The sequence below is a fragment of the Cladophialophora bantiana genome, assembly GCF_000835475.1.
Source record: "Cladophialophora bantiana CBS 173.52 unplaced genomic scaffold supercont1.5, whole genome shotgun sequence".
NCBI classification, from domain to species: Eukaryota; Fungi; Ascomycota; class Eurotiomycetes; order Chaetothyriales; family Herpotrichiellaceae; genus Cladophialophora; species Cladophialophora bantiana.
This window is the reverse complement of record NW_015971579.1, coordinates 819,314-840,963: the sequence shown is the minus strand read 5'-3', so window position 1 is coordinate 840,963 and position 21,650 is coordinate 819,314. Positions and strand designations below refer to the sequence as shown.

General features: G+C 53.1%; 11 protein-coding genes across 11 annotated transcripts; 4 read left to right on the top strand and 7 right to left on the bottom strand.

Moving 5' to 3' along the window:
• Positions 1-150: 150 nt before the first annotated feature.
• On the bottom strand, positions 151-814 carry Z519_03899 (uncharacterized protein; the record flags this gene model as incomplete). Its single annotated transcript, XM_016761646.1, has 2 exons — positions 151-723; positions 794-814. The coding sequence occupies 2 exons, from the start codon at positions 812-814 to the stop codon at positions 151-153; spliced, it is 594 nt and encodes a 197-aa protein (XP_016621984.1).
• Positions 815-2,103: 1,289 nt separating this feature from the next.
• Positions 2,104-2,745, top strand: Z519_03898 (uncharacterized protein; the record flags this gene model as incomplete). The annotated part of the gene is made up of 1 exon (XM_016761645.1): positions 2,104-2,745. The coding sequence occupies one exon, from the start codon at positions 2,104-2,106 to the stop codon at positions 2,743-2,745; it is 642 nt and encodes a 213-aa protein (XP_016621983.1).
• Positions 2,746-3,512: 767 nt separating this feature from the next.
• Positions 3,513-4,532, bottom strand: Z519_03897 (uncharacterized protein; the record flags this gene model as incomplete). The annotated part of the gene is made up of 1 exon (XM_016761644.1): positions 3,513-4,532. The coding sequence occupies one exon, from the start codon at positions 4,530-4,532 to the stop codon at positions 3,513-3,515; it is 1,020 nt and encodes a 339-aa protein (XP_016621982.1).
• A 1,232-nt stretch (positions 4,533-5,764) lies between these two features.
• Z519_03896 (uncharacterized protein) lies at positions 5,765-7,453 on the bottom strand (the record flags this gene model as incomplete). The annotated part of the gene is made up of 1 exon (XM_016761643.1): positions 5,765-7,453. One exon carries the CDS (start codon positions 7,451-7,453, stop codon positions 5,765-5,767), a length of 1,689 nt encoding a protein of 562 aa, XP_016621981.1.
• An 823-nt stretch (positions 7,454-8,276) lies between these two features.
• On the bottom strand, positions 8,277-8,927 carry Z519_03895 (uncharacterized protein; the record flags this gene model as incomplete). The annotated part of the gene is made up of 1 exon (XM_016761642.1): positions 8,277-8,927. The coding sequence occupies one exon, from the start codon at positions 8,925-8,927 to the stop codon at positions 8,277-8,279; it is 651 nt and encodes a 216-aa protein (XP_016621980.1).
• A 224-nt stretch (positions 8,928-9,151) lies between these two features.
• On the top strand, positions 9,152-9,892 carry Z519_03894 (uncharacterized protein; the record flags this gene model as incomplete). The annotated part of the gene is made up of 1 exon (XM_016761641.1): positions 9,152-9,892. One exon carries the CDS (start codon positions 9,152-9,154, stop codon positions 9,890-9,892), a length of 741 nt encoding a protein of 246 aa, XP_016621979.1.
• Positions 9,893-10,213: 321 nt separating this feature from the next.
• Z519_03893 (uncharacterized protein) lies at positions 10,214-13,519 on the bottom strand (the record flags this gene model as incomplete). The annotated part of the gene is made up of 1 exon (XM_016761640.1): positions 10,214-13,519. One exon carries the CDS (start codon positions 13,517-13,519, stop codon positions 10,214-10,216), a length of 3,306 nt encoding a protein of 1,101 aa, XP_016621978.1.
• A 624-nt stretch (positions 13,520-14,143) lies between these two features.
• On the bottom strand, positions 14,144-15,767 carry Z519_03892 (uncharacterized protein; the record flags this gene model as incomplete). Its single annotated transcript, XM_016761639.1, has 5 exons — positions 14,144-14,518; positions 14,575-14,837; positions 14,895-15,057; positions 15,112-15,302; positions 15,359-15,767. 5 exons carry the CDS (start codon positions 15,765-15,767, stop codon positions 14,144-14,146), a joined length of 1,401 nt encoding a protein of 466 aa, XP_016621977.1.
• Positions 15,768-17,651: 1,884 nt separating this feature from the next.
• On the top strand, positions 17,652-18,529 carry Z519_03891 (uncharacterized protein; the record flags this gene model as incomplete). The annotated part of the gene is made up of 2 exons (XM_016761638.1): positions 17,652-18,060; positions 18,147-18,529. The coding sequence occupies 2 exons, from the start codon at positions 17,652-17,654 to the stop codon at positions 18,527-18,529; spliced, it is 792 nt and encodes a 263-aa protein (XP_016621976.1).
• Positions 18,530-18,752: 223 nt separating this feature from the next.
• On the top strand, positions 18,753-18,980 carry Z519_03890 (uncharacterized protein; the record flags this gene model as incomplete). Its single annotated transcript, XM_016761637.1, has 1 exon — positions 18,753-18,980. One exon carries the CDS (start codon positions 18,753-18,755, stop codon positions 18,978-18,980), a length of 228 nt encoding a protein of 75 aa, XP_016621975.1.
• A 335-nt stretch (positions 18,981-19,315) lies between these two features.
• On the bottom strand, positions 19,316-21,251 carry Z519_03889 (uncharacterized protein; the record flags this gene model as incomplete). Its single annotated transcript, XM_016761636.1, has 5 exons — positions 19,316-19,599; positions 19,742-20,516; positions 20,606-20,777; positions 20,869-21,113; positions 21,204-21,251. The coding sequence occupies 5 exons, from the start codon at positions 21,249-21,251 to the stop codon at positions 19,316-19,318; spliced, it is 1,524 nt and encodes a 507-aa protein (XP_016621974.1).
• Between the last annotated feature and the right edge of the window lie 399 nt (positions 21,252-21,650).

Sequence of the window (21,650 nt, the reverse complement as noted above, 5' to 3'; positions counted from 1 at the left end):
CCCAAATCAAGCAGATCCGGCGCCAACCTTTTGGAACGGCCAAAAAAAAAATTAAAACAAATAAGCCTCTATACACCGAACTGCTGGGGGAGCTTTCGGAGGGGGGGCGAGGGGGGGGATATGAGGATGATGAAAAGGAACAAGGCATTATTACTCGTAAAATGCATCACTCCAGACGTCGTCCTCAATGACATCCTCTTCCTCGTTCTGCTCTACCCACTCGTGCTGTGCCGTGGTCTCGTTCTCGGGCCACCAGCTCATCGGCTCCGACTCGTGCGAGGACCGCCTTCTCTGTGCGTGGTGGTGGCCCTGGACGTCTTTGTGGTGCTTGTCGTGCTCATGGTGGACCTTGACGGGCGTGACCTCGACGAAGCTGGGTCTCCGCTCCCGTCTCTCGGCAGCCTTTGCCATCTCGTCTGCGGCCGCCGATTGGGCCTCGTCCGGCGGGAATGTCGCCTTTGCATACGGCTTCTCATCGGCCGGGGTGGCAGGCGGAGGTGTGGTGCCAGTGTTAAATGTCTCGGTAGGCCGGACTTTGGACTTCTTGACCATGGTGCGAGCAGCCTTGTTGTCTGTAGGTTCCAGGGGGAGGAACTCTGACGACAGAGGCGGAGCCAGGTACAGAAAGTCGCTGTAGTCGGTCTCATTGTAGTTGGGCACATAGGCCGTGTTGTTGACCTCAGCAGGCACCGGTGGCGTTTCTCGGTGTTCAGTGACACTACTCTGCAAGATAGGGGTCAGCCATTGAATCCCCATAAGGGAGCTAATTGGGCGTCTCGGAGGTTTCACGTACCGATGCTGTGTGGGACATCATCTTGAATCAGGGTTCAGCTTTGTCGGTGGTGTTTGTGGTGGTTTTGGTGTTTTGGTGTTGGTCAACGATGCAATAGACAATGTAGTCGATTGTGATCTGGTCTCGGTGATGGGCAGCGTGCTTCTATCCATTTTTATGTTCGGAATCTCCCTCGATAATGGCTGAATATGTCTCTGTAGCATCCAGAAGTGAGCCATCCACGACACGGATACTGCTCAGACTAGTAACTGGCTGACGAGATGTTTCGGGTTGCTGTGCTCAGGCTACCGGAAACCGCCGTATACGGAGAAATTCACAGGGGTGGTGTGATGGCTATCATCGACTGGCCTCGAAGCCTGGGCTTTGCCAGCCTTTCCCTCTTCCATTATCGCGCGCTAGAAATGCTGACCTCTTGTTTGTCTGTTCCGTCTGTTATTTTTCTCGGCCATCGAATCCCATCCGAGTTGCCTGTGTCGCTCTGTCCACCCCCGAATTTCCCATCGACCATCATCACGGTATCGCCACACATCACCCGACTGTTGCGTCTGCTACCTCGACACCATGCAGGGGAGGTATTGTCTGTGCTACGTGATGAAAATGGCCGCATCTCGAAACATACTTCCGACTATGACTTCTGTGTTCTTGATGATCCCAGTCCCCCCTGCTTTCGTCAATGGCGCCATATCGTGCATATGATATCCCAGGATGTGGCACCAATTTCGTCTGGAACCATCGATACCCCGGATTTGTGCCTCTCCATTTCACTTCAACATCTGAATCCGAGGGTTTAGCATCGTCTCCGCGCTTTCTTGCAATCATCTGACGGCTTAAACTTCACGTCGCCCTTGCAGCCTGGATTGTGGCCTATCGGAAAAACTGCTGATGGTGTGAGTGTTTTCCCCTCCAGTGGCCCACGCCCACTTCACCACATTGGATGTCCCACTGCACAATATCGTGGCCTCATTCATAGAAGCTTCTTCGGATGCCTGGATCCTCCGACAGCACTCAGCAATCAAGTGATGTGTTCCTCGGTGGGCTGTGCCACATGGCGTGTCCAATGGCCATACGCAGCCGGTTCTGCCCTGTGGCACTTTGAGCATTCGTCTCGTGAAGTGGATGCGTATTCATTCCCGTTGCCATCCACTACCGTCCAGCTACTTCCCTGGCGGCAAAAGTAGCCGTGCAAAAATGTCTCTCTCCAATCATGTTTGCTCATCCCCAGACATATAAAAATATTAACCCAGCTGCTGGCGTCGATGATCGGAGCTTGGAAAAATGATATGATGCAACCAACCCCAGATATACCAAAAATGGTTGAAATCCCCGTAATAGTTACTGCGCCAGACTGTCATCCGCTCGCAGACAAAGACGACGACGAAGAAGATATCGCTGACAAGACACCGGGAGAGCCAGAGCCTGATGTTTCTCTCGTCTCCCACGAGGCCAAACCCACCGTGACCTCTGGAGTCACCACGGCGGCTACCACCACTGCTCTGGTCTCAGAAGGCACCCAAACCGAAACAGAACCAGTATCCGGAAAAGAGACTGAGACTCCGCCCCACAGGATATACAGTCCGTTTTGTCCGCTCAGCCCAGCACGCTCTCATTCCGGCTCTCCAGGCCCCAAGTCTCACTTTCCCCCATTCCCGCCGTGGAGGGAACTTCGTCACCGCCTATATGGCCCTCATGCGACTCGCCCTGGGCCTGCTGCCAACGAGGCAAAAGTTGAGGGTTACCTCTCCCCCCCTGAAACTGAGCCTCCACAGTGTCCTATGACGCCGCAGGCAGATCTATACCATGGCCAGTCACCATCCACCTTTGGGATGCAGTTTGAGCGTCCGGCCAAAACCTATTGGAGAAGGTACACCAAGCCAGCAACCTGTGCTCAGAACTATGAGGATCACAAGCACCGGATGTTGATGGAATGGTTGGAAAGGAGGAATTCGGTGTGAACGCCAAGAGTGTGGTCATCCCCAAACCTCCACAGGAGAGGTCAACGTTACTGGATTCGGTCATCAATTTTGCAAATTGCGCTTGAAGCTGCCATGCAGCGTTCGACAGCAGTACTGGATACTTGAGCTGTCAATTGGCACATGATGTATAACGACGGCAGGGAGCCTCAACCGCCGATATGTTACCGTCTTTGTTTTTGTGTTTCTCTTGGACTGGGAACATGTCGTGGAGGAAACTTTTCGATTGCAAAGGTGGACTTTGTCAAGTTCATGATATCGAGATTGAAAATCAGCAGCGACGGCCAAACTGCAAGTTTTCCAGTCCCATATGTAATATGGTTGGGCGACTTTCTGCTCGGTCTTTTTTTTGTCGCCGGCTGAAGTATTTACCCGTTGTCAGTCGGCTGGATGTATTATCTGTACTTGTACTTGTACTCATCAACATCATCCATAATTCGAGTCAATATAGATCTGGTGAACTATCTCCGCGCTACCATCCACATCCCTGTCTTGTACTCTAAGCTTAATTGATTTCAGCAAGTGCCCCTACCGCTCAATCTTTCTCTCCTTCCCTCTCCCTCCTCGTCGTGGGGCCCTCTTCGCTAGCTGCTTGCTCTGGCCGAGGTCTTGGTCCCGTCTCGCAGTCATCTCTCTTAGCCGATCTGCATACGCACTCCCCCATTGTGGAGATCATTCATCCAGAATCTCGTCACCTGCTCCAGCAGACACCTCACTTGGCGCCGCCCATCGCTAGGAGGCACAGCTTTTCAAAAAATAGCAACACCGTTGACCGGACTGGCGACACCACCGGGCACGTAGCAGGGGACGCTGGCGACGAAGAAGGTCCAGCGGTTCTGCTTGGCGCATTCCTTGCTGAGGGCCTCGAGATCCAACAACTCGCCGATGTTGCAGCCCCAGCCGGCGAGGAGGACCTCGTGCATGCTCCAGTCAAAGGGGGAGGGCCAGCGCTCGAAGGAAGGGTGGTCGCTGGCGACGGCGGAGAAGTTGTCCCAGATCCAGTTGAGGACCTCGTCGGACTGCTCGACACCCCCCAGCCCGGGAGGCGACATGGAGGTCAGGCGCTGGATCTCGGCCTGCCCCTCGGGCGTGGACATCATCGAGTAGTATGACTTGAAGAAGCCAGAGCGCACGATCAGGATGTCGCCGAAGCGCGGCGTCGTGTTGTTCTGCCACTTGAGCGTTTCGAGGATCCACTCGAACTTGATGGCCGATGTCTCGAACTGCTTGAACTCGCCGGGTTTGACGATGTCCTTCCCGGGCCCTTCCTCAAGCCAGCGCCGGAAATCCACAAGAATGCCGCGGCCCATGATGCCGCCGCGCTCGACGGCCTTGTGGATGCCCAGAATGTTTGGGTTTTTGGCGCCCTTGTCCGACGTCCCCGCGATGTCCTCGACCGTCGTGTCGTTGTAGAACAGTCCAGCCTTCTGGTACCCGAAGTGGCGCAGTCCGTCCCACTGCGTCGAGCTCTGCGTGTTGAACGACCACGTGTCGTCGTGCACGATCCGCGGCTTCTTCTGGTACACGTCCTTGACGAACACCTGTCTCCCGAACAGCGGCTTCTGACCCTGGAAGTCCAAGGGAGCGTCCAGCGACACGCGCACGCCCGTCTGGATCTCTAGCGCCGCCACCCTCACGCTCAGCGGCGTCTGGCGGTTCAGGAAGCCCAGCTCGTCCGTCTCGCCGTGCGCGCCCCAGGCATTGAGTCGCGCCGACGCGTTGGACTTGTTGAGCGGGAGCGAGGAGAAAGGAACGGGTGGTGCATTCATGTTTGTTGTTGTTTTTGTTCTTTTCTTGTTTTTGTTTGGATCTTTTTCTCCTTTCTTTTTGTAAATCTTACTTTACAGTTAGGCTGTGTACGGAATATGTGATAAAGACGCTTTCAAACGTCTTTTTATGTAAGATGATGGCGTTGGTGGTTGCGGTGATCGTAAAGCTCTCTCTGTTTACCAGGATAATAGACAAGCGATGAAGTTTCTTCCTTGGTTGTTCTTCTGAAACTTTACATACACAGTACATATATGTGAGTGTGAACCGAAAAAGGCCATGGGGGAATTGGAGAAAAAGTGATCCATAGACGCACGCACGCCCTCTCATTTTGTTTTTCTCCCCTTTCCTCTCCTTTCGCAGCCTCTGTTTGCACGGTAACTGCCCGAGAAACCCACGCATCATTCCCTGAAGCTCGGCACATCATCAGGCGCAAAAAGGGGGAGGGGGAAATGGTGAGGGGGCACAGTCGGTAGCGTTCTCCCTCTCCTCCTGTGTCAATAGCAAATGCCATCACAGTGAGATGAGGGGACTGCTAGGTGGATGAGCGAAAAGCATTAGACGAACGCGAGGGGCAGGCCCATTAGGTAGCTGGCTGCTGGGCATTTTCGGTCGTGCTCGTCGGTTAAACCTGCGACCATAAACCGAGCGGATCGGCCTTTGATCGGACGAGATTGCCGAGGGACAGTTGAAGGGGGAACCTGGATGAGGGAAGTAGGAGTAATAAGTCAGATAGAAAAGTGGGAGGAGAAGGAAATTGGAACTGAATTCAACCTTTGACCTCTATCCTGTTGTCGACTCTTCCCAAGCCTTGAAAACGCTTTGACCAGACCGACCAATTGTGCGCCCATACAAATACAATGTCCATCAAAGAACCCATCCGCATCATACCCGTGCCGATCAAGACCTGATATGCGATCCTCTCCAACCATACCGACTCATTCGGTCTCCCCATCCAAAGACATTACTCTCACGTCTCACTTGGGCCCAGCACGAATAAAACCGCTTCCAAACCACCGGGCTTGAAGATTATTGTTGTACAAAGGATATGATCCCGATGCCGTAATACAGAAGATTGCCCCCAAGAAAATTTGGAGAGAAAATTTGTGTCTTTGCGCGTCGTCCCAATTGAATATCGCAAACCTTTTTGCTCAAGACGCCGTGATAAACCGAAGTTTTGCAAATGGTCTCATTTTCACCCTGTGATGTCTCGCGAGCTGACATCCTCCTGCAATCACGCAGCATGTCCGTTTACACCATTAACCAAGGGCGTCGGAAATCCCGCAATCACGCTGAACTGACCGCCCGCACCAGCCCAAACGAGTTTCTTGTCTCTGACAGCTGTATTGTCGATTAGAGTTGCAAGTTCCACATCGTCCGAAGTGCCCTGGCCTGTTTGGTACGTTGTACTGAACCCCCACGAATACGCCTTGCCATTCTTGTCAATGGCGATGCAATGGTCAGATCCAGCTGCAGCCATGAGAGCCTCAATATCGGGGATTTGGGTTGGCACAACCAAAATTCGTGGGTGGCCAGCCGAATCGCGCACAACATCGTCTTCTGGAAGGTCCTTGACTTTCAAACCCGACTGATGTCCATCGATCCGCCCCCAGACCAGCAGTTCGTATTTATCGGTGACCGCCACAGTATGATGAGACCCTCCTTGAATACATGTAACTTTGCCGAATTTGCCGCGAAGCGCCTCAACAACAATAGGCATATGCACATCGTTGCCTTTGCTATTACCGGCCTCGTCGAAATCTTTGGGAATTCCGGTTTGACCGAAATTGTTGAGGCCCCAGGAATAAACGTCACCGTTCGACTTTACAGCGAAGGAATTGTAGGCGCCAGCCCCAACGTATTCGATCTTCTTGAGTGTGCCAATGGCTGTCGGTATCAAACTGTTTGTAGCTCTCCGCTCCAGTATCCTTCGGCCCAGTTGATTCTGTTGCCCTGAACCCCAGCAGAAGACCGCGCCATTGTTCTGTAGGGCCAAGACATGATTAGCACCAGTTGCAAGCTGGGTGATTTTGCTCAGGCCCTTGATGAGTTTTGGTCGAAGCTGTATCAGCGTGGTGGGGTCGAAGCCAAAAATGCCTTCATTCGAGCGAAATGTCCCCCATCCGTACACGTCGCCCTGAGACGTGAGAGCAAAAGTGGCACTGTCGGTGCAGGCGACTTGGGTGAAGATAACCTCTTCTGGAACGCCTGAGAGGTCTACCTCGCCCGGAGTGGACTCTTTGGGGTTGACGGCTGTCTCCGAACCACTATCCGAATCAGAGTCACTAGCATCTTCATCAATATCACGGAGACCCCCTTCCCAGGCAGTGTCTCGACCTAGAGCGCCCTGGTCGTTGACGCCCCAGGTCAGAATCTTATTGTCATGGGTGAGAGCCGCAGTGTGCATCCCGCCGACAGACAAGGCCACCACTCCGATGCCATCCGGGCTGAGATTCGGATTGTAACGCGGTCTCTTCACCTCTGTCTGGCCCTTGGCGCTTCCGAGGCCGAGTTCCCCAGAAGAGCCTTCTCCAAACACATAGACATTCAATTTCTCAGTCGGAGGGTGATTGATATCTGCCTTTGTTGTCTTGGTCCTTTTAGCTGCCGCTGGTTTTTCTGCAGCGGCAGGTTTTCGCTTGGGGGAGACGGGTGAAACGGGTGCAGGAACGACTTTCGTTCTCTTGACACCATTGGTTTGAGGTTCATGTTCGATCTCTGTTTCGGCCTTCCGCTTGCTTGTCTTCTTCGCAGGCGCTTCAGGGACTTTGGCGGTAGCTTTGGGGGATGCCTTCAAAGGGGCGGTTGATTGCTTGCTCGAGTTGGCCTCTTGTAGCTCCGCCTTCTTGACCTGTTTCGCTTTCTCTGGTATGTTTTTGGTTGCCTTTGTGGCTGCGGCCTTTCGAGCACGAGTGCCAGACATCTTTGACATGGTCGTTGACGCGACGGGGAACTCGAACTGGCCCACAAATGCAAAGAAAGTCGAGGAGTTAGTCAGAGCAGAGAGATCCGATATCGTGTATGTTTTTAAGGAAAGATGGAATCACAAGAAAAAGATGAGGCCTTTGTGAGGAGGGCGTGGACAGGACCAAGGCAGTTCAGCCGTGAGGCAGTGGTGAGAAGCAGTGAGGCGAGCAGTGCGTGTGGTCTCCAAAAAAAAGTTGTTAGCGCAGTGATTGTTTTGGTTATTGGACGTGCCAACAGCGCAGCCAGACATTCCGCGTGACTAAGCAGCATGTACTCGGCACACATCCGTGACACAAAGCGCTCGAGTCCTCCCGACATCTCCTGACTGCAATCTATTCACCATGTCACAACGAAGTCTCTTCAATCCTGGCTATCATAATACTTGGTACACGCATATTTCCCGTGTGATAGGTCCTTAATGAAGTAGAAAAGAACAGCCAAGTAATGACACTTCTCGAACATGTCGTATTTATAACAAGGCTGGTACGTGAATGGTTGTCCTGAACTAGTTGACAGAATGGTTCAGTCGTAGCAAGGAATCATCTCTGAATTCGACTTCCTTTCTCGTCACCGAGAGGCGTGTCTGGCGATTCCCTCCAGTCAAATTTGTGATACAAAATAGAGGCCGGCCCAGTTGCTATCAACGCCAGAAAGAACTATTGCCCGCCACTTGTTCATGACCCGCAGGCCACAATGCCGGTGACCCATCCCCTGTCCAGACAATGCGGCCTTCTCGTGGAGTTAGATGGCTGTGTCGATGGCCACGCGTTCCCCATCATCTAGACCACCGGCTTCAGTTCTCGATTGCCTTTGGCTCGAGGGTTCGGGGCATTCTCGTTTTCCTGAATGTAAAACCGACGCAGCAACATAATAGCTTCTTTCCGGAATAGCCCTCCATAGCTTGGATAGCCCTCCTCAAGACCCTTGTCAGAATGAACCGGGAGCACACTTCCATTCCCGCCAAATCGATCGTTGCCGCATCCGAAGTAGACGCAGCGAATGCCATATTGTCTCAAGGCCGAAGCACACATGATGCATGGCTCAACGGTGACGTAGAGATCGGTCTCCTTGAGCTTGGCCGCTGGCATTTTGGAGAGAAACTGTGTAATGGCAAGGAACTCGGCATGTCGAGTGCCGTTGAGAGATCGGTTGGTGTCATTCATGCCTCGAGCAACGACTTTGCCCTCATGGACGAGAACACAGGCGACAGGCGTTTCACCTCCCTTGAGAGCTTCTTCGGCGACATCAATTGCTTGACGCATGAAACCCTGATGGAGCTCGAGGTTCTTGACGACTTCAGGATGAAGCTTGTCTTTGTCGCTGGTCGTCTCGGCCTTGCCGGTGCTTGACGCCATGTCGTCAGAGTCTGAGAGATCTAAGGAAAAGAAGTCAGACCCTCCCGGTCCAGAAAGACCCTGGAGGAAGTCCATGGCGACTACATCTTGACTCACTGAAGAGTAGAGAGGAAAACAAGCAGTAAATTCCGTGTTGAATTTGAACTGCCTCGTGTCGCCTCGTATTCGGTTGAGTTGCCCTTTGCAATAAACGGCGGGTTGGCGATGGTCAGGACCGAAGAGATGAGTGGAATGAATGCGAAGGTAGATAAATTCCTGTCATCGTCGCAAAGGTTCCTGTTGTGCTGCAGCTGCCAAAGATGGCCTTTCGCAGCTTCCTGCTGGTGCTGCTGGCCGTTTGTGCCTGCACCGTCCTGGCTGCAAGTGATGCGGCAGCCTCCAAGCTGCCCAAGTCTGTCACTCTTTCGTATGAATTGATCGGCTCTGCCTCAGTCAAACCGCTCGTCACTATCTTTTACGACCCCAAAACCTCCAAGCATGCTCTGTCCTCATGGACTCCTCCGTCTCTCGACTCGCTCAAGTCTACCACTCCCGAACCCACTTCCTCGAAGTTGCTCCGAATTCTTTTGCCGAATGGCAGTTCTACAATAACAACTCTCGGCACGTTCAGCGATGATGCTCACCAGAAAATTGACCTCTGGATATCTCCAGATGATGGCTCGGTCTTCTCTGCTTCGGTTTCCGGCCTTTCACCACCCCCATTGTCCGCAGAAGAAGAACGCTACAAGAAGAAAGTAGCGAGAGCCAAGGCAAAGGGAAGGCCAATACCACCCCCGCCTCCAGTTCCGAATACAAAGAAAGCAAGAGAAGAAGCGGCGAAAGCAGCAGCCCTGCACGAGCCTATTAAAGTCAATCTTATTTCCTCCAGCCCCGGCCCCTCTCCTGATTTCGCAACGAGGAAACCTCCTCAGGTCGATGCCGAAGGCAGAGAGATTGCGCAGGAAGAACAACAAGAGAAGAGCTTCTTCCAGAAGTACTGGTGGGTGTTTTTGATAGCCACCATGCTGATGATGACTGGTGGAGGAGGGGGAGAGAAATGAATCCTTTGGGCAAGCATCCTCCACGTTCGCAGCACTGGGACTGTTATTCTGGGCCGGCCAAAGCGAATGTATGGGAACATGACACTCCGACAAATCTTTGGCAAATTCTTGTTATTGACTGCAAGGGATATGCCGAACCAATCCAAAGCGCCTCGAATCGGCTTTGAGCGAGTTGCACCTGGTGAAAGCATCGATGTCTACGAGAACTGTACCCATTCCATTGTTACGGAACTCACCAAGCAAATCAATTTCGTCCTTTCAGCTTTTCAGGTTAGGAAGAAGCATATTCGCCAGACCGATGCTCAAATAATCCTGCCGCAGCTAAAGCGGAATATCATCTCCAGGAAGCTCGCAACGCACTCGCCCGCCTTTCCCCCAGACACTGAGATCCCAGATTTGCAACCCTCTATCAGTCAACACGATTAGCTCATTCTCGGCCACCCTCTTCCGCGGCTCCCTTTTGCGCTTGTATGGTGGCGTCGAATCGGAGGCTAACGATTCAGAAAGCTCCGCGGCCGAAGGCCCTGCCTGTTCGTGATCTGTTGTCATATCTTGAGACCGCTTCCCGACTTCCCCAGTTGATGTCTCCATCGACTCTGTTTCTTTGTCTTTGATTAAGTCTACCCCAGCTGGACTTGGAGGTCTTAGCTCAGGAGGAGGACCAAGGAATACTACGCTTGGAGAACTGTGATGGTCAGGAGGATGAGCAATATGTTTGATCTGTCCGGTCAATTTGGCATCCGAAAACGGTGCTGGTGGTATTTCACTAGGGAGAATGCTCGTTCCGTCTTCTTGGACCTTGATGTAGGTATTCTTTGAAAGGGTTTCAGTCTGCAAATCTGACTTCGGTGATGATTGGTCCTGGGATTGTACTGGCTCAGACGCCTGAGGTCGATCGGGGGGGTTGGACCTTCCAACATCCGCTGATGCTCTGGTATTGTCATTGCGCCAACCTTCAGTGTCTCCCCTCTGCCGTGCTGCATTGTTGCTCGCTAAGGCCCCAGCGTCCTCTTCCTTTTCCTTCTCTTTCACAGTGCCCCCCTTTTCAGCTGCCACTCCTTTTATCTCTTCGCCCTTGTGGTACATTTCTCCTGTGTCGTCAGTACGATCCTCGTCAACTCGGACGGGCCTCCCTAACGCCCAGCTCATCTTCCGTACGACCGCTCCACCATCCATCTTCAACACGATCGGACGGAGCTCAACCACCCCTCCACCAAGGAAGTTGTCCTTCACGTGCGGGTAGAAGCTCAATAAGCCTGAGAGTGACGTGGATGTGCTTGAGGCGACAGATTCGGCTGGTTTCGGTGGTTCTACAGGCGAAGGAACCATGCCAGGATTCGAAATGGCCGGTGAATGCTCTGAAGGTGCGAGAGGATGTTGAGCTCCGTCGTTGGGGTTGTCATTTGCATTGCCATTCCCAGGGTCCTGGTTCTCGGCCGCACTGACTACGTCTTCTACTCCACTCATCACGCTGCCGCCGTCGTCGTCGTCGTCGTCGTCGTCGTTCTCGCTGTCGCTGCCGCTCTCTGAAGTACCATCCTCTTCACTGATGGCGTCGTCACTCTCATTGCCCTCGTCCCACGCCTCGTCGCAAAGCTCCCCCGGGTTCAATGCATAAACAAGCACCCGATCCCATTGCGCGACCGCGATCCTCTCTCCTCTGGGCGATATGCATATAGTGTCTTGTCCCGTTAGTGTCGAGCAATGAGGTGCCCATCCCCACAATCTTGCCACGACGCGCAGATCCGTCCCCTCCAAAACCTCGGCATCTGCGTCGTCGACGTCTGTATCGGAGAGCATGTCGACGTCTGGTTCGGACTCATTGTCGATGTTATTGCCGACATCGTCGTCATCGTCTCCGACTTCAGGGGCAATAATGACGTTGGGGATGGCTTCAGCGTTGGGATGCAGATGGATATTCACATGTCGTCTTCTCCGGTGCTCTCGCGGTGGTCGGGGCAAGGTGGGCAAATCATCCCTTTGTCTAATATGTGGACAGAGATCGTAGAGGACGCGCTTGCGGATTTGCACAATCGTCAGCACCTGTGGACCGGTCTCAGTCACGACACCGCCCGCGGTGTGGATTCGAAGCGTTGGGATCTTCGCCGTACCAACGCAGAGCATGTGTGTCAAACATTCCACCTCGGGCAGAGTGATGTCCAAATCCGGGTTGTCTGGGCGGGCGACAGTCTCATGTGTGTTGAAGAATGGCAGACCGAGCGTGAAGTGGTTGCCGTAGATGGAAGTGTGGTTTGTCCGACGGATGCGCCTACGCAGATCTTCCATTCGCCTTATATGTAATGAATCGCTGTGCGACGGGTAGCCCACAGGAGACAGCATAGGACTGAAAGCTCGGTTGCGGATTGTCTCATTGGCCAACAACGTCGTAAACGGCACGGTCGATCCAGGGGCATAAAGGGATAGACGCCGGCCGTCTTTAAAAAAAGCGACGGTGCGCGGTCGCAGAGGAAAATGCAAAAGACGCAGGTCCTGCCCAACATCGTAGCCGCTGCGGTTAAATTTTTCACGCACGCAGGTGACAGTGTAGGTGGTTCCAGTTCCATCAATGTCGTCGTCCGAATTCTCCCGCGCCAAATCAATTCGGTCGCCCGACCGTGATCGATAAATCGGGGTTGGCCGGTCAAAGGGGTAGAGAACCCAGACACTATATTCGCCTTGCTCATACCGCGGAAGGTGGTCGGCCGTGTAGAGACAGATTGTAGTATCCATCGTCGGGGTCATTGCATCTGGGAGATCCCACAGGATAGCGCACTGGAGACGGTTGTGGACCGCTAGATGGACGGGAACTAGGAGATTGTTGTGTAGGGACTTGTGTGTCGGAATGGGGAAGAAGATTGGCCGATCGCTCCTGAACATGTCGTAATGGAGGATGTGGTAGCGGATACGAGGCAGGGAGGAGCAGGCTTTGGATTGACTATTCTGCTTGGACGATGAAGACCAGCCACATCGAGGAAACAAATGTCTACCTTTGCTGCCTTCGAGAACCTCTTTCACGGAGCCCCTTACCATCGTCGGCTCGGGATGGGACGTATCATTGGCGGGATCTTCCTCAGGTGGTGACCAGGCATACAACACAGTGATGTAATGGCTCTTCTGTACAACCTGGATGATCTTCGCACGACCGTCAGCGTAGGGCGACTCAATGGTTTCACCAGGTAGGTCATTGTGCCAGTTCAGTCGTATTCGAAGACTGTTCTTCAGGACCAGACACACGTTGTTCCCCCACTCGCTTTCAACGCCGAGGCATGAAGCTCGGGAATCTATGGAACCCCCACTGTGGTTGGAGAGCCCCCAGCTCCGACAATCCGCGGTGAAGTTGACGCCATAGAGATGCGAAGCTGCGCGTTGACGGAAGATAAGGAAGAGATCACTGGTGGAGATGGAATGGTCCTCCAGACCTAGCTTTATGCCGGGAACATGGCGGAGATGATGGAGGATGACTTCTCGACTTTGCGATGCCAACGAAAAGAATTTGCGGTTAACCTGAATGAGTTGAAAGAAGCTCGGGCTTGTGCTGAAATAGAAGATCTGCTGCAGGATTTCTGAAGGGATAGAACCAAGCGTCGCAGCATCATGAGACCGTGAGGCTAATGATTGGTCTGACATTCTCACAGAGCTGGCGCACGCGCCTCACATCGCATTTGAGCTGGGGTCGAAGATGCGTTGGACGAGTGCACTCCTCTAGCACTAGTATAGGTCAGGAGAATCAGTTGTGAGTTGGCCGTGCTAGATCACATAGAGCGCGGTGCAACCGCAGCCTTGAGGGATCTTCGAAGCTAGAGGAGAGTTTGTCTTCGAGCGTGAACAGTTTCAGTTCCCAAAGATAGGAGGCCGATCAAAAACCCAGGAAGAGTGGTAGTGACTTGTAAGCTCAGGGAAGCGGCAGCATCAGACTAAATGTGAGATGATGAGGACTTCGGCTGCCAGTGACAGAATAGAGTCTGAGGCACTGATGGGTGATTGATGCCTAAAATTGTATGGCATGTTATTATTGGCCCGCTGTGTTCTAACCCCAAATAACCTCTGCCTAGTGGCGCCCGGCCCCCTGCTAGCGCCATAGATGTAACAATGGATAAGGCTGCGAGGCTGACACTGGCTGAACCATCCACTGGCATTCTCTGCTAGCTGCTCATTTTCAGAAGCCTCCCAGCAAGGATCCACCAATGATCGACTCCTATGCTATCCTTCAAAACTCCCAAAAGCAACCAGTACCATCATCGCCGCTCTCTATTACTTCACCTGCGTGCCTAGTCCTGAGTTTGTCGTGGGCTCGGTCGGCTCGACCTTGGTGAAGATTAAGTCACACGTGCCAGATTTCGGGAGGGCTAGGAAATGACCCAGGAATAGCATGCTTTCATCAGTTGTGCTGGGCGCTAGTTGCACCTTGTAAGCCTCCAGCAAGCTGGTTGTGATCACCTTCTGTTCCATCCACGCCAAATTGATTCCCAAGCATGCACGACTTCCTGCTGAGAAAGGCATGAACATTGTCCTCATCTCTGGCGTCACTGCCTTTTCACCCAACCATCTGTCTGGCAGAAATTTCTCGGGATGCGGGAAAACGTCTGGATGGCGGTGAGTTGTGTAACACTGCATGGACACAACGGTCTGCGATTGGGTCAGTTGGCAGCTGCTGAAGTCGCTCCGCGGTCAGGAATTTACACTAACTTTTCCAGGATAAAGATACCGTTCAAAGTTCGTCCGCCTGACGGCGTCTCTCGCGGTAGGCTTGCAGGTGCGGCTGGATACAACCGAAGCGCCTCATTGATGACTGGTTCCAGCACTGGCAGACCGATGACTTCCTTGTAAGTGAACACACGGTCAGTACGGGATGGCACGGTCATGAGCTCTGCGCGAAGTCGACTTGGCCATTCAGGGTCTTTAGCAAGCAGCCAAAAGAGGTGCGTCAAAGTCGTGCTTGTTGTATCTGAGAGGTGCATCGTCAGCGCCAGCTGAATGACAGGACTTGGAGCATAACGGTTACCCGAACCCGCATGAACGAGGTGCGCTACCTCTGTATAGATCTCAAGATCGGTGAGCGGTGCGCCTTCGTCGTCCTTGGCTACGACAACTTTTGTCAGCAGGTCGCGACGGCCCGAATTGCGACCATACTGGGCAATGTAATTTTCAAATGCGTCTTTGCCGTACTAAGAAGCACATCAGATCAAACTGGAACCACAGTTATCGAAGTGTTCTCCAACCTGCCTATTTCGCTCTGTGCTGGCGAAGAAATGTTGCACCGCTGCGATAGGCAACAGATCCAATATATGGTATATCAGAGGGAAGTTCATCTTGATCTCAGCGAGGATAAAGTGTGAATCCAGGTCAATCAAGAATCGAGGTGTTTCGGGGGATTTCAATCCGTTGAAGGATTGTCCCAAGAATAGCTCGCCTATACAATGTCAGACCCCGAGTATATCACGCTGGGTTCTGCTAGAGACTTTATACCAACGATGTCAAAGGACAGACGCCGAAAAGTTGTGAGCGTGTCAACTGACTGTCCAAGTTTGGGCTTTATGAATGCAAAAAGTTCATTAACATGCTCCTTCATCAGCGGCTCCGTATCCAAAAGGTTCGATTGCGAGAAGGCGTGGCTTAAAAGTCGGCGCCTCTGATTGCGTTCCTTATTGTCTCTCATGCTGAAAATCCCCACCGGCCTCATGCTCACGTCATCATAGACCGGAGCTTTCATGAAGCTAGTCTGATAGCTATAAAGCTCCTTGATAATCTCCTGGTTGGAGAAGGAGACTTCGTGAGGGCCAACTCGGACGGTTGGACCATGCCTGCTGTGGATTTGGTGTATAGTCCTGGTTCGGCATCCAGCAAGATCCACAAATACGAGCCAGTATCCCGTCATCTTTGCAAGTAACGGTCCTGGAATTTTGCGAAGTGGTGATAGCAAGACATTGTAAACTGCCTAGCACCGTTTTTTTAATGGTCTGTTCTGTAAAGATTGGCTTCGACATAGACCTACCCGTCCAACAACCAACACTAGTAGGGTGCAGATCCACAAGCATATATTGAGCGAAAGTGAAGGTCAATGAGGAGTTCCCAGGATATCAAAGGTAAACAAAGGAAACACCAAAGTGATTGAGCACACCTTTATGTTGGATCTATTCCCAAGGACGTTCCGTGCACTATAGCAACAGCTCGCAGGGTATGCCTTACTCGCCTTGGGCTCCCTAGCTCTATATGCAGCCCTTTGAACCCTGAAGCTTTACGGGTCTGGGGGCCTGAAAAGGTATACGCACTTTTTGTGAGCACCTATCGTCTCATCGGATCAGGCCCTCGCCTATGACGCAGATGGTTACCTTCTTGTCTGGCGATCAATTATCCCAGGTCACTTCTACCACCACCGCGAAAGTCAACTATAGTCACGAACCTATGCTTGTTCGGTCACAAATGTTGACCATGGCTGAGTCTGCGGACGCAGTTGTGAAGTCCTCCCAAGGCAACTGTAACCCTCTCAGCGTGTTTTGGAACGGGCATGTTATTCGAGTCGTTCATTTGTCTTAAGTCTTTAGTACATAGTATTTAGCTTTGGTCTTCGGCCCATGATGGAAATGTTAGTGAGTTAACGGTAATAGTTCGCGAAGAAGGATGGAGCACTTGCTCGGTCATGGTGGTGGCAGCACTGCAGCCCCTATTCTTGTCTAGCCTCGCCAAGACCACCCTTTTGTGGGGGGAAGAAGAACAAACATAGAAAACATCTTCGTTCTCTAGCATTTGCTCAGAACCGACTTCACTTCATGAATTACATGCTAGAAGTGGGATAGTCAAGGCCTCAGTGTTTTAAGCATATAATGGCTAAGCAGTGCTTCCTCAATATCATGATTTACCAGTCGACTCTCGGGATTCGCGTCGCTGATGCCCGAATGTGCTGCTCATCCCGCAGGCTTCTCAAATCACATCTATCATGGTGCATCATTTCCAGCAGGCCGAGAGCTCGTGTGTTATGAGGGAGCGGTGCAAGTTGTACGGAGGCTCTCATCTTCCTGATGGCTATGGCTGGACTCGAAGTCGCCCTATATGTTGACTTTGGAGAACTGGTTCCTCACCATGACAAGTCTCCCGACAACAGCCCGGGTAAACACCAACAGAAGGCAGGCACCGGCCTATAACAAAGTGAAACAGGGACAGGTCAGCGGTGGTGTATGTTGACACCTCTTCTGGAATTAGAACCGAGCAAACGGAGCCTCTCTCAGTCAGCGGCCTTGTCCTATCGTCCTATGACTAGGGCGGAATTCTAGGCATCGCAGCCAAGACCCGTCTGGACAAACAAGGTCGCTCGACCTCAAAATCATCGGGATCGTCTCTTTTTCACGTCTCGGATGTCGATGTCGAAGTCGACATTCGGCCAAAAAAGAAGGGGCGGATCTTACGCGGCCGACCGGGGAGTCACCGGATATGTCGGCAACTCGAGTTCCCATATGGCATTGATCGCTCCAGCTCACTTACACCCATTCCTCTAGTACGGAAATACAGAGCAGGTAGTCGGAGGAAGAAAGGACCGGCCAAAATTTCAATCGCCCATCCACAAAGTATTGCGATCTTTGATTACAGTATCCCTTCGAACGCATGTCATATATTAGAGACCAAGGACGTTTCTGTCAACATTCACACCACGTGCAAAACTGATTCCCCTTGGCCGCCACGACTCCTAATTGTACTTCCAATACCACCGAAACACTTTCCAAGGGTGGGGAAGAAGGTTGATACTTGGAACTCTGACAGTGTCAGGATGGGCTCCATGGGCAGCGATCTTCCCAAGACGGCGCCTGCTGCAGTTTTAACCGGCTCGTACGGTGAACCATACACGATCAAAGATGTCCCGATTCCCACGCTGTCTGTCCATGACGCTCTCGTGGAGTTGGAGTACAGTGGTGTGTGTCATGGCGATGTATACGCCAGGGACGGAGGTGGTCCTGCTCCCAAAGACGCCGTCCGTCCTTTAACGGGTGGCCACGAAGGGGTCGGAAGGATAGTCGCCATGGGGACGGAGGGAATGGACGGGTTCATGCTCGGTGATATCGTGGGAATTGCGTGGAGGAGCTACGTCTGCGGGACGTGTCAAGCTTGTCAGGCAGGGTCGGAGAACCATTGCTTCAACCAGAGGATCACCGGGGCACATCGGGACGGGACTTTTCAACGTATGGATCTGCTTTACTTCAGAACGGAAACCCCTGATTTTCCCGGGGAGCTGCAGACTGAGCGCGCTTATTGACTCCCGGTGCAGGATACATCTCGTTCCCAACCGCACAACTGGTGCCCATACCATCCGGCGTCTCACTACCGAGCATCTGTCCGATTCTATGCGCAGGAGTTACCGCGTACGCCGCGCTCCAGCGCATGAGCCCTCAGGCAGGTAAATGGTGCGTGATTGTCGGCGGAGCAGGCGGACTGGGCCATTTGGCCATCCAGTACGCCAAGGCAATCGGGCTCAAAGTTGTGGCCATCGATGGCGGGTCGCCGGACAAGCAGCAGTTTTGTACCAAGATGGGAGCCGACGTCTTCGTCGACTTTACTCTTCCGGGTCTGGTCGAGACGATTGTCGACAAGACCGAGGGGGGTGCGGATTACATTCTCGTTCTGAGTCCGCATCAGTCGTCGTACGAGTAGGTTTCTCATGCCTCCCTCCCTCTTGAGACACGAGTCTCCACGATCTCGCTAACGCGAACCGCCAGTGCCGCGGGAGAGTACGCCAGATTCGGTGCGCAGATAATGGCCATTGGAATTGGGAATTTACAGTGAGAAGGACCCTCCCCCCTCTTCTCTCTTACACACACATGCCAGTCCCACACCACGACTACTACACTACTAACCACGATCGCCACCTACCAGCATGTCCCTGCGACCGCTCCTGCGAAAGGACCTGCTCGTGCGCTCCAATCAGACGGGCACGAAACGCGACATGAAGGAGGCCCTGCAGATCTTCGCGGCCGGCAGGGTCGTCCCGGAGCTGGAGGTCGTGGACCTGCGCGACATCAACGTCGCGCTGGACAGGATCCGGCGCGGCGAGGTCATGGGGAAGTTGGTCGCGGATCTCAGGGGGGGCGGTGGCAGCACATGATTTATAGAATTGGTCGATATTTTCGGGTGTGTTGGTATTGTGGCATCTCGTGTGTACCTGTGTTGGACAACCACATTGGAAGATCGAACGACGGGATCCTATAGAGCAAGCACTGGGTAAAAGTGCCTATGCACGAGCCTGTCGCGCTGGGGCAAGTGGACATCTAAAGCGCAATATGAAACGCAAAGTGTGCAATTGGTGCTTCGGCTCGGCCTCTAAGTTACTAGAGCGCTCTCTCTCTCTCTCTCTCTCTCTATTATCTATAAAGTCACCGAGAAAAGAGGTGACAAGACCCTCTAGACTAAATTTCCTCCGAAGCCTGCAACAAAGTAAGCCTACAAGCTCCCATCCCCATTCATATCCACCCGCTGGCCCGAGTGCCACCTTCCGACAGCCATAGAGGTCGGGTCACTGTTGTACTTCATGAAGATGGTCTTGAGCTCGGTGTAGGTGTTGAGGCCGTGCAGGGACAGCTCCTTGCCCATGCCGGACTGCTTCCAGCCGCCGATGGGCATGTCGACAGCGCGCACGGGCACCGAGCAGTTGATGCCCACGGCGCCGGCCTCGAGGGCCTTGGCAACGCGGACTGCGCGGTCGAAGTTTTGCGTGTACACCGAGGCTGTTACCGAAAAAGGGGGGAGTGAGTTAGTTATTCAGGCGGTCGTTCCGTCCAGAGGCAGAAAGGGTATGCGGGGATGGGATATGGCTATGTACACAGGGCTCCCGGAGAGGAGGGAGGGGGAAAGGAAGAAAATACTCACAGAACAGCCCAAAATCAGTGCAGTTGGCCTCGGCGAGGACCTCTTTCTCGTCCTTGAACGTATTCACAATCACCACTGGCCCAAAGATCTCTTCCATATATGCCGCCGAGCCGAGCGGGACATTCTTCAATATAGTAGGCTCGATGAACGCCCCCGTCGTGCCACGCCGTTTGCCGCCGTACACTAGTGTACCGTCTTTGCTGCCTTGGTCGATCAACCTTTGAATGTGGGCCAACTGCTTCTGGTCGACTTGCGGGCCCTGGAACGTGCCTGGGTCCGCCGGGTCGCCCAGCGTGACTTTGGCCATTAACTTCTTGACCATCTCGATGTACTCGTCCACGATGGACTCCTGCACCAGGACACGGCTATTGGCCTGACAATGCTGCCCACTGTTGTGATTAATACTGTAGTGCGTATACCTAGCCGCGGCCTCGAGATCGGCGTCTTCAAAGATGATGGCGGGCGACTTGCCGCCGAGCTCCAGCGAGACGTTCTTTAGATTCGAGTCGGCCGCCATCTTAAGAATCTTCCGCCCTGTGGCCACGGAGCCCGTGAACGAGATTTTGCGGATCTTCATATGCAGACCGATCGCGGAGCCTGTCGGGTCGCCGAATCCGCTGACCACGTTGACCACCCCTGGCGGGAACCCTGCTTCCTTGATGAGCGAGGCCAGTTTCAGTGAACTCAGCGGCGCCTTTTCCGACGATTTGAGCACAACCGTGTTACCGCAGATCAACGCCGGCGCGACTTTGAAGGCGAACATGATCATCGGGACCTGCCGTTCGGCCACTGGGATTAACTCTGGCCGTTGAAAAGCGAGGAAGAAGAGAGGTCCGCTACTGAGTTGGCGATAAGCGAACTTACATTCCACGGGATAATCAAGCCGACCACGCCGTAAGGCTGCCGCACGCTGACATTGAGGAAGTTAGGGGAGCTGAGACTCGACTCTCCCAGAACATGGTACCCGCTGCCTGCAAAGTAATTAAATACGCCGACACACGCCGGGATGTCCATTTTCTTGAGGAGTTCAACGGGCCTTAATGGGGAGATGTAGGTTAGCCACTCGCGACTGTGTCTAGCGGCAAACAACAAGGAAGGCTGGGAGAGAGGAGCCCCTTCTTCCTTACTTTCCCATGCACATGGAATCCAACTCAGCAAGCTGCTGCGCCTCTCTTTGCACAAGCTGCGCAAATTTGAACATATAGGCCGCCCGTTCATGGGCTGCGATGTTGCTCCAGTGGGGAAATGCAGCCTCTGCGGCCTCAACCGCGAGGTCGACGTCCTCCTTGGTTGCTTCGTGGACGATGCATATCTCCTGGTCGTTGTAGGGGTTGCAGACTTTGAATGTCTTTCCTTGGTTGCCTGGGACGAACTATGGGTGTTGGCAGGATGATGTCAGGGTCGGATGTTCAAGGCAAATTTTTTCTTTCTCAGGGACAAGCCAACACAACGCAACACATACTTCGTTGTTGATGAACAGTCTGGTTTCTATCGTGTCTGGCTTCATCATCTTGGGAGATCTTTCGAGTCGAAGGATGAGTTGAGGATGTAGTTATCTTCCAAGAACAAGGGGCTTTCCCGTTGCCAGTTCCAGGTCAAATACAGCAAGTTAAAATCTACTAGTTGCCTATTAACGGATGATTTGCCGGATTGTCTTCAAGAGTCGTCGGCGATGTGGATGCCTTTGAGGTTTGTTCTGTTATGTTTTTTCTTGGGTCCGGGAAGAGATCCCGAGAGACCCCCGGTCGCGTCCCCACAAGAGACATGGAGAGAAAAAGGGGGAAGCACAAGGCTGAGCGAGGACTGTTTTTCCAACCGCTCTGCCCACGTCAACTCACTCCCTCACTTCAAAAAGATCCCCTTGAGATTGACCGGCGCCATCACTCCTCTTTCTGGGAGACGCACGCAC